General features: G+C 38.6%; 1 protein-coding gene across 5 annotated transcripts in view; it reads right to left on the minus strand.

Moving 5' to 3' along the window:
• Positions 1-14,908, minus strand: part of SEMA6A (semaphorin 6A) — a 282,441-nt gene that overhangs the window by 127,654 nt on the left and 139,879 nt on the right. For 3 of the 5 annotated variants that reach the window (XM_077290764.1, XM_077290749.1, XM_077290741.1), the window contains exons 10-17: positions 12,826-13,043; positions 10,684-10,815; positions 7,841-7,996; positions 6,974-7,150; positions 4,628-4,768; positions 4,406-4,486; positions 837-895; positions 497-517 (exon numbers count right to left, since the gene is read on the minus strand). In XM_077290764.1, the coding sequence (XP_077146879.1) occupies positions 497-517; positions 837-895; positions 4,406-4,486; positions 4,628-4,768; positions 6,974-7,150; positions 7,841-7,996; positions 10,684-10,815; positions 12,826-13,043 (985 nt within the window). Of the gene's footprint in view, positions 1-293; positions 342-496; positions 518-836; positions 896-4,405; positions 4,487-4,627; positions 4,769-6,973; positions 7,151-7,840; positions 7,997-10,683; positions 10,816-12,825; positions 13,044-14,908 lie in introns of all 5 variants that reach the window. The other 2 variants (XM_077290757.1, XM_077290730.1) reach the window with 1 other exon arrangement.

A 14,908-nucleotide genomic window follows, 5' to 3' on the forward strand; every position in this document is an offset into this window, starting at 1 on the left:
TCTAATCTATTTTGTAATTATTTTAACATTTTTTTCTTAGCTGTACATTTACAATTTATCACTATTTTAATTTGATAGTTTTGTAGTCTGTAATTTAGAAAAGGAAATAAGCCATATGAACATAGAAAAAAAAATAAATAAACACTGTTTTTTTTTTAAGGAGCTTGCATTTTCTTAAATGGCAATTTTGGTAAACTCCAAACCAATGACATGTATAAAAGGTCACCAATAGAGTAATACCGCTATTACTAAAGCTGCTTTACAAGTGGTTTACAAAACATGTATAAACTGACCATACACTGTGTAAAATATTTCCTGATCTGGAGGTGCAGTAGAAAACTCTGGAAAAATAGTTAAAGTACAAACTTATGAATTGTACAATGGCAAAAAGATTTTTTTCTACTAATAAATAAAATAATAAAGAAATACAATATGTGGTATATTAAAAAACATATAAAGCAATTTTTTAATGCACAAATCTATTTTTTTTCCTTACCATTTAATGCCACAAAAGAATCTGGAAGAGAAACAGAGAAAGAACTTGTTACTTCTCCTTCCTCTATATAATGTATGGTCCATGAAATCTAACACTTTCCTTAGAGTCCACCTATTACTTCTGTGAGTTTTACCACATCAGCTCAACACTATAAATGCCCTCTCCATTTCCCCTTCTGCAAACATTGAGGTTCCTTTTCATGTCAGAGTCACAATGATAGAATTCTTTCAGCTCGTTAATGCAAAGTGTCTTTGCTATTATTGTTGCAGGTAATGTTGACTCTGGGAATTTAGAAGGCTTATTTCACCCAGAGTAAACACAGGGTTGATTCTTTGCTTACTTTGGCAGTCGCCTAGGCCGTCTGTATTGCCATGCTCTACGTCTTGCTCAAATGGCACTCTGTGAAGAGAGAAGAAAAACATAGGATCAGGAACCCCAGTACACAGGCTACATGCAGCTGGTGTGGAAACATCAAAGCTTCGTATGCACAGTTTGGAGAAAAAACACAAGTTAAAAAGAGCAAAAATAAAACAGAAAAAAACAAGATGCATAAAGACATGGTGACCTTGACTACATTCCATTAAAAGCAAACGTAAGTCAAACTCCAGGCTATTATTTATGTGACATCTGTTCTATTTGTCAAGTACAAAATCATCTTAGTTTCATGTCCTGTAATGAAAGCCGTTTTATAACCTTTCATTCTAGCAATTTTTTGCCTCAAAAGTAAATATAAAAAAACTACGTTTAAAGATAAATTGCTACGAGAATGATGTCCAGTGGTGAGTTCATGTATAACTGAGAATCTATAACCTCATTCACTTAACATTACCGCTTGAATTTGCATACGCACCTCTACAATGGTCTTGTATGGTTTTTCAAATTATTTTAAATGCCCCCAAACACACTGGATTAAAGTTTGTTGTTGGGTGAATGATCAATTAAAAAAAAATCGTAATGCAGACACAGCCATAATAGTCAATATTACCCCTATTTTTCAGTTCGGTTTTATGTAGTTTTAGTTTGGTTTTATATACTTATCAACCTAACATTTTACAAGGTCTTATATTTGGCCTGGACCCAATACTTCACAGGTCTGGTAATTAAAGGTTACAGGCTTCCATAAATATCATTGCTGGATAATTTATAGAGCAAAGAATTATGTTTCTACTAGGAGACGTCTGTGTTGGTTACATAGTTATAGTAATCCAACTGAGACCAGAGGTTCAAATTTGGTCAATGTCAATGACAACATCTTCTTAGAGTTTGCATTTCCCGTGCTTGTGTGGGTAAATTCCATATACTCTCTTTTCCTACCACTCTGTAATATATAAATGTCCCAAGTGTTTGGGAAACATCCTTTGGACTAGAGAAGAAGAATTTGATGTGGTTATGCTATGAGTAATAAACATATCAAAGTTTTAGAGCTACTTACTGTTTAATTGTCTAATTTCTTTAGGGTGCTTGTGTGATATGTAACCTAGTAATATCAGGTGAGACCAAAACATTCCTAAGACAAGTCAATTTTTAATTTCATTGGTTGTCAATCTTAAAGCAATGAAAAATTAATAAGTCTTGAGCATTGTACAAAAAAAAAAGCTATGGTAGTTAGGACAGAACAGCATGTGTCACCCAAACAACTCCTTACACAATAATCATATTGTGTCTATGCAGTAGGCTTCATCCTGTCAACTGTGGCTTGGAATGCTGCTCAGATGTCCATGTATTTTTAGAAAGTTACTCCATACGTTAGTCAGATGTCAGCTCTCTACCCAGAAGCGTTTGCATCTAATTCTGCTTTGTTAATGAAAACAATATGGAAATGACTTACTGTGGGTAAAGTGGCTTCTTATTTTTGCTTCAAGTAAACAAACTCAACTTGTAAGTAAGAAATATTCTCGTTGGATGGAGGTTATGGCTTACTACAACAATGACTATCCAAATAAACCAAACCCAAAATAATGATTTACCCCTGGAAATCATTAAGCTTTCGGCGGTTTGTGATGTAATAGGCTGCAGTTATTATGAATATTCACATCTGTTTTTTATTTGCAATGTTCTTTCTATTCTTTCTTACCTCTCACACCGCAGACTTTCCAAGTATTTGCAGCAGATAGCACTTTAAAAGGCTTTTGTACCAGCAGTATAATATAAATGTAATTCTACAATCTCTGTGAGGGCCACATTGGTTATGACGAGAAGAACATTAATTCCCAATGGAATAATTGATCATGATCACACAGATGTTGAAAGTATGCCTGCCAAAGACTGTGACCTATAGTGATCACGGTCAATGGTCAGCTATGCTAAGCAGGCCCCAGAGGATCCAGACTTTTGGAAATTTAGCGAATGCGTGTGGCCAAAAGAATCAATCACATCATTCTCTTGAGGCCACATCTTAAAGGCAGCATTATATGGGAGGTACTGAAGTATCTCCAAAAACAATCAGACCCTCTACTGTGCACCAAACTCAATATGATCCTTTACTGTAAGGGTATGTGCACACGTCAGGATTTCTTGCAGAAATTTCCTGAAGAAAACCGGAAATTTTCTGCAAGAAATCCGCATTTTTTTTTTGCGTTTTTTTCCTGTTTTTTTTAGCATTTTGCAAGCGTAATTAGCTTGCAGAATGCTAAAGTTTTCCAAGCGATCTGTAGCATCGCTTGGAAAACTGACTGACAGGTTGGTCACACTTGTCAAACATAATGTTTGACAAGTGTGACCAACTTTTTACTATAGATGCTGCCTATGCAGCATCAATAGTAAAAGATAGAATGTTTAAAAATAATTAAAAAAATTAAAAAAAATGGTTATACTCACCTGCAGACAGCCGATCTCCTCAGCGGCGTCCGTTCCTATAGATGGTGTATGTGTGCAGGACCTTCGATGACGTCGCGGTCACGTGAGCGGTCACATGAGCGGTCACGCGACCAATCACAAGACCGCAATGTCATCGCAGGTCCTTCACACACACCATCTATAGGAACGGAAGCTGCAGCATGCACCGCTGAGAGGCAGGAAGACTCCGGGGGCCATCAAAGGTGAGTATATCACTATTTTTTATTTTAATTCTTTTTTTTTTTTACCAATTATATGGTGCCCAGTCCGTGGAGGAGAGTCTCCTCTCCTCCACCCTGGGTACCAACCGCACATAATCTGCTTACTTCCCGCATGGTGGGCATAGCCACATGCGGAAAGTAAGTAGATCAATGCATTCCTAGGTGTGCGGAATCCCCGTAATTCCGCAAATTTAATGAACATGTTGCTTTTTTTTCCGCGATGCGATTTTTTCACGGAAAAAAATGCAACATTTGCACAAGAAATGCGGAATACACTGTAAATAATAGGAGGCATATGTAAGCGTCTTTTTTGCGTTTTTATCACATTTTTATAGCAAAAAACGCGAAAAAAACACGAAAAATACTGTACGTGTGCACATGGCCTAACTCCCACATTGCGTACAACAAATTCTCTGTGATGATCTGCAAACACAAATTCAAAATATTTTTGGGGCCTTTAATTTCGATTGTATGTTCCACTGTAACTAAGATGATAATATATGGTGTCTCCGAGAAGTTTCCTGAAATGAAAAGTCCTATTATTTTTTTTATATATAATTACAACTAGCTGGAATGGAGGCACCTGCCTTGCCAAGGACAACTTCGTCTTGTTACAGAACTAGCACTGTTAAAATTCTTAGGCTAATTCTTATTTTGCAGAATGGAAACATTGTGTCTTTGTGTCAGGGGGCCAGTACAGTATGTTATGCATTCTGTTTTTTATTTTTTTATCTTAATTACAAACGTTTCACACTAGTCAGACCTCCAATACAAAGTCAATTGCTTATCCAATTAAAACATTTACTGACATAATCTCCAGAATAGTTACATCTTGTGATTTGTGTCAACTTACTTAGCACCAGGTGACAGCTGTGAACATGTTCCCGCATCTCGCAACCAAACACAGTATGGGTCTCTGGAAGCAATACAAGTCCTAGACATAAGGGATAGAGAGCACAGAATGAGGAGTTCATCTCGTTTAACCCATGACAAAAAGAGCTTTCTGTACAATCAGGGAAGAACATCAAAACGCTAGCCGTGTAAAATCTACTGGAAACACGCAACAAGCACATACTTTTTACACTTCATATGACGTTCACATCTTGAAAGAGGAACCCAGATCACACAGGTGGAAAATGCAACATATAGAGCATTATTATGCTTGTCAAGCTGCATCCCAATAATCCTCTTGTCCTCCGTTCCTTCGTAGTTACACCTATATAAAGAAATAAGATGAATTGTGCTAGATTTTTGTACTGCATATTTGCATAACTATTGGAATTGAGCATACATTGATTCTGTATCTGGACAAGTAGATAAAAATTAAAATGTTTTCAGCTGATTTAGCCTGAGTTCACAGCATGTTGGAAAAACAGTCTTGTGTGGTTCAATCCTTCCTTTTTTTACCATAGGTCGGAACAAATTTATGGTTGAGCTTATAAGTGGGTTTCTCCACAAAATACATTAATATTACATAATATTTATAGCATGTGCCTTAATTGTCAGATCAGGTATCCCATAACTTTTGATCTACCTGCAAAGGCAGCAAATATAACCAGGTCAAAGATAGAATGAAGTGATGCCCAATGCGGTTTAATCAGTTTTAATATGGAAGTTACAAGATCAGCTGAACAATAAGTAGGAAGATAAGAGTATTAGGATGAGCTACTGTGCTATATTCAAAATTTCCAGAGGAAGCAGTAATGGATTAGAGCATGTGGTTTATTCTCAACTACATGATGCAATCCCTTACTACGTCTTCCAGAATTCTTCAATCTAACACAGCAGGGAAGAATAATACTCTTATCCTCCTAGTAATTGTTCTACACTGTGGGATCTCCAGAACTGAAGGTAAGGTACCTTCACACTAAACAACTTTCCAACGAGAATGACAACAATCCGTGCGTTGCAGCGTCCTGGATAGCGATTTCGTTGTGTTTGACACGCAGCAGCGATCTGGATCCCGCTGTCATATCGCTGGTCGGAGCTAGAAGTCCAGAACTTTATTTGGTCATCAGATCGGCGTGTATCGTCGTGTTTTACAGCAAAAGCAACGATCAACGATGCCTGCAATGTTTCTTCATGGGGCGAACTGGAGCGAACAACCAGCGAGAACGATAAGTACGTCACTGGATCGCTCCTGCATCGTTCTGCTGTTGCCGGTGTCTGACATCTCCTAGCGACCTAAACAGCAACGCTGCAGCGATCGGCTTGCTGTCTATATCGCTGCAGCGTTGCTTAATGTGACGGTACCTTAATGCAGCAGCTATCATACTTAGGCCTCTTTCACACTTCCGTCTTTCTTATTTCGTCACAATGCGTCGTTTTGTGAAAAAAACGGATCCAGCAAATGTTTCTGCTGGATCTGTTTTTTTCTCATAGACTTGTATTAGCGACGGATTGTGATGATGGCCATCCGTTTCATCCGTCATGCACTGGATCTGTTGTAAAATCGCTGTCCGTCGGGTGGAGACAATGCACAGAGGAACGTTTTTTGCGCACGTTGGAAAATCGCTCATTGGCTATAATGGAAGCCTAAGGATCCGTCACTGACTGTCAAATGCAGGAGTCCAGCGACGGATAGTGTCTTTTGAAACTGAGAATGCGTGGAAGAATTTCCAGTCAGGGAAATTCTCTCTCGCTCGCTCTCTCGCTTTTTACTATTGATGCTGCCTATGCAGCATCAATAGTAAAAAGATATAATGTTAAAAACAATAAAAAAAATAAAAAATCTTGATATTCTCACCTTCCGGCGTCCCTCGCTGCCTTCCCGATGCTCGTGATGCTCGCGATGGTCCCATTCCGAGTAATGCATCACAGCAATGACCCCAGATGATGTAGCAATTACTGGGACCAGGAGCATTGCGAGTGTCACGAGCATCGAGAAGGCTGTGGGTGATGCCGGAAGGTAAGAATAACATGATTTTTTATTTTTTTAAATTATTTTTAACATAGGTTGTGCTGTGTATGCGTTTTCACAGCGGAAAACCGCTGTGAAGACGCATGCACAGCAGGTGCACATAGCCTCGATGGGTCCATCAAAAAAAGGGACCCAGTGCACCCGTTTTTTACAATCTGTGCAGGATCCGTCTTTTTAACATTTTGACGGATCCTGTGCAGATTGTAAAAACAGAAGTGTGAAAGAGGCCTTAGATTCCTCAGTTGTGGGTTAAACAATCCCTAAATGGGAGCAATTCCTATACCTCTCACCTAGACATTTCTTCACCAGATAAGTTTCTATTGCGCTTGGTGTCTCCCCGTCTTCCTACAAAATCTGCTGTTGGGAGAGTTTACTTACCCTATACACAATAAATGGTTGGCTTTCCTGTCCATACTGGTTCAGCTGATATTAATCTAACACATAAGGCCAACATCATAGTACAATAAGTAACCTTATATACATACTAAGAAAAATACATACTTTTCAACATTATACACATTCATCTCTTCCAAAAAGAGACTGTCGCTAAGGAAGCCACTGTATCCGGTCCTTGCCAAGAATTTGAGCACAACGCCCCTCTCCGATCCCAGAAACACCACTGTGTGATTGTGGTATGGGCCCGCGGCAGTGTCAACTGCAATTTTTGTTAAGCGATACCTAAACAAATTGAAATAAACTTTTTTTAAAATTATGAAATGGTTTAACATACTGTTTTTGTACTAGAAAAATATTGACGGTAGCTTGAGTAGCATAATTTGGAGTTCCGATTAATGACAATAACTCCTAAATAACAACATAAACTGGACTTTTCACCATTTTTTCTGCAAAGTCATAAAAGCCTGAGTTAAAAAAAAAAGTTAAGCTAAAGTAAAACTATTTCAGTGAACTGTATATTCAAACCCATGTTTCTACATCCCGGCCATGGTGTTTTTGTGCAGCTGTTTCACGAGTCTTAGAGGATTTATATAAAACAGTGAATTAATTAAATAATCTGTAAATCTCATCAAGAGACAGAGCATAATGGCACAAAAAGTAAATTGGCCAATATGGTGGTGTGATATTGAAAGTTTCCCCCCACCACTATCAAATCTCATGAGGCAATCTAATAACGAAGGACCTCCTGATCTCTATCTTCACTGACATCTGGTTTTAGCACAGCTGAAATGACATTTCATATCTTGAAAGCAGCCCTGGGACATTTGTGGCATCTGCCCTGAGCTCTCATCACTTCGTGCTGGAGAAATGCCAAAAACAGCAGATATGTTTACAGACCTTCAAAGTACCTGAAACGCATTTCCTAACATCATCACATACACTATCCTCTACTAGACACCGGAAACTGCTTACCTAACCATGGTCCGCAGAAACAATGGCTTGTTTACTATAGAGGGCACGGCCTCGTCCATAAGGGGATGAGTTTTAATGAAATTAAGAGTGTCGTCTGGCAGGTCATTGGACGTGGCATATCTTTCTACTGTTACTGATCCAGCACAACAGCCGGGCCTGGAAACGGAAATGGAAAATATGGAAATGACACAAAGCACATAATAAGATATCATACAAACATTGGTTTCCGCAGTTCAACCTCAATAAAAGTTGTTTACCGCACAAAGAAAATTGCACTATATCCAAATAGAGCAGAAAGATTCCACAAACAAGGCTGTAATTAAATCCTCGGGTTTCAAGATGCAATTACTCCTTTGGGGTAATGTGTACTAATGAGGTCAAAATCTGACAGATCGCTCGTTATCATATATTACACAATCATATTTGAGTTTTATTAGGATAAAATGTCAATAGCGACGTTTTTATTGTTTCATTTTATGTTTAAAAGTAAACATTTTCATCGCCTTTTGTAAAATAATTGTTGCATAATGTCAACTTTGATGACATATTCGGTATTTGATATTTATTATATAGCTTTCTTTGGTTAAAGACCTAATACCCTGATGAGAAGAAACTATGATTAATTACTTTCTTTTATCCCAATTATTTTATACATTAGGACATAAAGTGTAAAGTGAAACATTTTAAAGTATACAACATTGTAAAGTAAACAGAAATGTATTTATTTCAGAAAACTGCACAAGCAACAATTCACTTTCATATAACTTTTAGGAATGTACCTAAGGGTGCAATTACACTGGTTGCTGCTCGGGTCGCAAAAATCGCTCAGTGTAAACCGGCTGACAATCATCCAATGAACCAGTAACACACTCACTCATTGGGCAAAATGATTTTTAAGCTTGAAAGAAAAAAAAATCACTCTTAGCAGAATATCAACCTGCGTAAACAGGACATGTGCTGCCAAGAACACTTACAGTTTATCCGGAAAGACCAATCTATTACCATTCTACTGTGTCACCAATCGTTCTTTGCAAATTGTAAGTGCCATAGGCCTGTCTAAGAAAGTTATTATAAGACCGCTGATTGGCTTCTCTATAGCCAATTACAGTTGTTGATAGCCAATATCTTTTTCCTACCATATGACGCTTACGGGATCTGTCTACAGATTTTACGATAAAAACTAAATAGACCGCTAGGTAGATATCTTAGACTTGACAAGGATGTTGATTTACTTTGAAAATCCACATTAGAATGGTTGTATAATCTTTTATGAAATCTAACTCAATCTCCGCCCACCTATTCTGACTATCAGCATGACAGTGTTGCCAAGATCTCTCACTGCTCAGTGTAAGCTGCAGCTGTCAGACTGATCACTAACTGGACTGGACTCATCTCAATATCAGGACTATAAATATATAAATATATATATATATATATATATATATATATATATATATATATATATATATATTATATTTCAATCATGTTATATATGCGTTTATATTATTATCCATTGACAGCTGAGGGCTACTATAAAGCCATCCTGACATGGAATTTCAAAGTGAATATACTTTTATTGTGTATTGTGAAATCTTGTGACAGATCTGCTGTAAAGAGGTTGTCCAGGTTAGTCAACAAGACAGGAAAGCTTTTCCCCACCACACTTGGCCACTGGCTATGTTTGGCAATGTATCCTATTTTTCCCTTTTAACTCATGAATGTGCTGAGTGCTTGGGACTAAAAGCTGATCATTATAGTGGAGTGAACCAAGAATCTGCAAAAACCCTAGTCCATGCCCTCATCATTTCCTGCCTTGATTACTGCAACCTCCTGCTCTGTGACCTCCCCTCTAACACTCTCGCACCCCTTCAATCTATTCTAAACTCTGCTGCCCGACTAATCCACTTATTCCCCTGCCTCTCCCCTCTGTCAATCCCTGCACTGGCTCCCTATTACCCAAGGACTCCAGTTCAAAACCCTAACCATTGCATACAAAGCCATCCACAACCTGTCTCCTCCATACATCTGCGACCTCATCTCCTGGTATTTACGCAACCTCCAATCCTCACAAGATCTCTTTCTATACTCCCCTCTTATCTCCTCTTCCCACAATCGTATACAAGATTTCTCCCGTGCATCCCCCATACTCTGGAACTCTCTACCCCAACACATCAGACTCTCGCCTACCGTGGAAACCTTCAAAAAGAACCTGAAGACCTACCTCTTCAGACAAGCATACAACCTGCAATAACCACTAATCAACCAAACCACTGCCCAACCTGCTCTATCCTCACCTTCTGTATTCTCACCCATCCCTTGTAGATTGTAAGCCCTCATGGGCAGGGTCCTCTCTCCTCATGTACTAGTCGTGACTTGTATTGATTAAGATTACTGTACTTGTTTTTTATTATGTATACCCCTCCTCACATGTAAAGCGCCATGGAATAATAATAATAAATAATAATAATAATAATTGTAGTGGAGCTGTATCTAATTTTCTATATAAGACATACACAAACATGTCATAAACCAACATCACAAGATACAAATGTGACCATCCTTACCTTTCCATGAATTTGGCTAGGGACCACAATTTTTCATTATACAAATTCAACACATTACTGTGACATACTAGCAAAACCCCAAACAGGCTGCATTTCACATCACAGCTACAGAGTTGCCTCATATAGCCTAAACCTCTTCCGACAAGGTGTAATTATTATTTTTTTTTTTAAAAGCTGGTCACTTTCCGCCTCTCATCTCAAGAAGAAAGATAAGGAAGGACACATCTGAATTTTCTTTATTATCACCATAGATCGCATAAATTAATATAAAGGGTTTACCTGGGCTTAGGCACACGTTCATCTGGAACAGGCGTCCATGTGGAATCTGGTGATTTCTGTTCCTTGAATCTCCCAGTAAACACGCTGGCAATGTCAGCCATGTCGTAAGCACAGACAGCAGATCCAGGGATGCTGCAATGTGACATTTCCCAGAATTTATTACTCATTCCATAGCTATGCATACAATTTGTGCCTGAAACCCATGCCGCATAGAAGCCTTACTGTCATAGGAAGCTTAACTATGAACTCCTGACCCTTATCTATTGACAACTGAGGGCAATCCCATACAAAACAGACAAATGTAGCGCCAGTCCAGTTCCTGTTAGCAGTCTTTTCCTCAATGGCGTCTTAAAAAAGACCTAATTACTGGGATCTTAAAAAGAAAGAAATCGCCTGAGAAACCGTCTTTACCATGGGGTTTGCACAGCAGGTAATGGGCTACTAGAATTATGGCCTATTATTTTGAAGTATTGGCCTGTAGACATTATCAACACATTTCTAGTGTTAATTCACAAAAAATCCTACTGTGCCACGGAGACTAATCTAGGCCTGCAGTGAATGCTGCCTAATACTAAGGCATCCAATTAAGACTTGATCAAAATTACATCATTTGGCATTTGTGTTTCCCAAGATTTCCATTGAAGAAAAAAAAATAAGCCAGTTTACTCTCTTTTTTTCTGCAATGAAGGACTTTGAATGGCTGTTAAGTTGTATTTTTACACCACAGGCTGAATCAACACTTAGAAGAATACAGACCCCATCAACAACTTAAAATTAGTGGCTATTATCATACTACGAAGCATAATGTGTCTCCTGCCTCTACAACATTCAGTTTGTTGCTGCTTTTACATACAAGTTGTCTGTTTTTATGAATTTGAGACCATGTCATAGTGTTAATAAAAAAAAAGAATTTTAAAAGGAAAATGTATGTATTTATTCTTAAAAGACCAATGAAAGGAAACCCGACAAGTCCTCAATGTCTTCCAATCCACCAGCATTTGTATATTTCTTGTCAAATTCCCTGCCTAACCAACCCTTTATACTGTTTGACACCTAAAGACTTGTAAAGAAAGTCTTCTTACACTCCATTTTTCATATGCTAATTTCCCTTTGACGAGTTGATGGGGCATTTGTTTCCCCAGACTAGTCATCCCGCTCAACATGTTAACACACTCCTGTGAGCATGGTCAGATTATTTGGAAAAGGCTGCATCATTGCCAGCTCTCTGCAAAACTCTTTATCCACACCATTCTGTCTCTGAAGTCAGTTGTACGCTTCCCAGCTTCTGAGGCACACTGTGCATGACCGGAAGACGAGAAAAAGCCTGATCTACGGCTCCTCCATTGATGTCAGGCTTCTACTTTGCTTGAAGACATGTGCAGTGCGCCTCTGAAGCCGGGAAGCGTACCCCAGCTTCAGAAGCACAATAACATGAGTAAAGGAAGTCGTGCGCATGCGCAAGAGTTAGCTATGACATTGGTTCTTGCAAACATTGTTATCAATCCCACAGGGTCGTAATAACAAGCAGAGTGGATGACTACTTGGGGAAACAAACGCCCCATTGAATAGTCAAAGGGAAATTAGCATATGAAAATTGATGCATGAAAATACTTTTTTTTTTTACACTTGTTTAGGTGTCAAACAGTATAAAGGGCTGGTTAGGTAGGGTATTTAACAAGAACTATACAAATGTTGGTGAGTTGGAGGTCATGGGAGGCCTGTCAGGTTCCCTTTAATATTAATACATAATTTTAAATAATAATAAAACAAATAATATATTACCGTATTGAATATATATTTTCTTTTATTTAAAAAAAATGCATATTTTCTTTTTCTGTCTTTGTGGAGGAAAAAAAACATAGCAAAATATTGGCTCACCAAGCTTTTTTTTCCCCTTTTAAGTAGGAAAGGTAGTAAATCTGTCTCCAAAAATAAAATTGGCGGCACATCCAAAACACTAGTCTATTATTTCTATAGGCATTTTTAATTAAGTGGGTTTAGAGAGGAGCAGGTGAAAGAGGGGCTTAGATCTTACTGGCATAAATCTCTTTTTTTAAACCATGAATCTTAGAAAACACACTCAATTATGGAAGAAGAATTCACAACGGAGCTCATAGAAGAGCTTAAAACAGCAGGCATTACCTGTTATACGGCGTGGAGAAAGTAGCAAGCACAACATCTCGGCCATTAATATGGATCACATCAGTAACAGCTTGCAGTATGTTAAAGTAGAAATGGGAATCACCAGGAACAGAACAATTCAATCGAGCTTTAAGAAATGAAGTCCACTGTTTCTCGAGCACCCTTTGAGAGCCTCCCATGTCATTCTTACAGACCTGGGCAACTCTCGGAAACACCACCTACAGAGCAAAACAATATTTCAGTAATAGTGTCAGAAAGTGCCAGTACGTGTAATAGGATACAATAGCAATATAATCCTCTGGAGAAAAAAAAATAGCCACCAAAGGGAAAACTCAGTACTCGAACCATGTGTTGCAAAAGATAAGAATGTGCCATATAAAGCAGTGCAATAAATCCCCTAAAAGATCAGATGTCTGCAATATATAAATTAATTTCTAGAAAGACTGCTTAGCTTTCCATTTCCACAGACAAAAGCACATTCTGCTTGTACAGAACAGATTACTCAGAAAGCCGGATGCTTCCGCAAATCTCTGCTCTCTAGACTGTTTAGAAGATCTTCAGTGACTATTTTTTCCATAACCCCCAACAAATCTTTCTCTTGTACAATTCAGCCGGTGCCGCCTCAGTCTGCTGGAATAAGTGGAGAGTTTCAATGACATTTCATTCACTGGAGCCACCCGAATTCTATTTTGTTTTGGCTTAATTAAAGATTATGCGGAATTAGCATTTGCACTTATGAGTTTAGAAGCTTGTTTTACTAATCTATTCAAGCGTCACATATTCCCTACAATATGTGTCTGATGATCTATACAAATGTGCAGTGGGACCTGTCTTCACGCCTTGCATACCAACCCAAATGGATATGAATGGAACCAGTGACAGCCATTCTAGCTTTTCGCCTACAAATGTTGTTGGTTATTTACATTTGGAACCTTGGGGTGGATTCTGAGCATTACTTTTTGATGACATAGCTTTGAGAAAGTCAAAGGGGAAAACGGACCACAAAAAAAAATGGGGCTTCTTTCCCTTGAAACAATCACAACACCTGATCGAGGTCCGGAGGTGCTTTTTCTCTTTCCGCTCCTTGAAGGAGCAAAGGATGACATGACTATCCTTCGAGGCATATCAACAGTGAAATAACTGTGGATTGTGTGAGTCCTCTATAATTAGTTTTACATCAACTTTACGGTACAGAAGGAGGATAAGGCCAAAATGAACCTGGACCTCTTGTTCACAAAGATATTGGCAAATATAATAATGATTAAGAGATCTCTTCTTCTTGAAAAGGCTTTGATACGGATGAATAATTATTTACTAACATGATGTACAAAAAATATTTTGACCCTTTAAAGGGAAATTGTCAGCAGATATTTGCTATGTAATCTGAGGACAGCACGAGGTAGAGGCTGAGACATAGATTTCAGTGATGTGTCACTTACTAGTCTTTGTGTTGTTTTGATACATTGAATGCTTTATCACCAAGAGATTGTCACTGCCTGGACTAAAGTGCTAGTGAGCCCTGGTCTGACTCCACCCCTTCCTGTTATAAGCAGCTCACTCTCAGTAGACTATGTACATACAAGAACTATGATGTGTGTGGGGTCACATTTTGAGCTCTGCTTCATCTAAAAAAAACCTGATTTTGTCAGAACTGCTGCAACAATGTAAACTAAGTGATATATCGCTGGATTCAAGGTCTATTTTCTTACATTATTCTGCTCTCAGATGAGGTAGCAAAATTCTGGTGATAGTTTCCCCATAAAGGGAACCTGTCACCAGGTTTGGCAGATATGAGATGCGGCCATCACCTTTCAGAGATGATATACAGCATTCTATAATGCTGAAAACCTGGCCCTAACCCAACCTAGAAGAACTGAAAAATAACTTTTATTATTCTCACCTGCAGGGCGGTCCAGTCCGATAGGCATCGCTCTTCTTGGTCTGGTGCCTCCCTTCTTCTTGCGATGCCACCCTCCTGCTTGCTTCGTGTAGATGACGCGTCTCCACAGCACCGCGCTCCTGCGCAGGCGAACTTGTCTGCCATGTTGATGGCAGAGCAAAGTACAGCAGTGCGCAGGTATCG

This window comes from Ranitomeya variabilis, chromosome 1 (assembly GCF_051348905.1).
Source record: "Ranitomeya variabilis isolate aRanVar5 chromosome 1, aRanVar5.hap1, whole genome shotgun sequence".
Classification (NCBI taxonomy): domain Eukaryota; kingdom Metazoa; phylum Chordata; class Amphibia; order Anura; family Dendrobatidae; genus Ranitomeya; species Ranitomeya variabilis.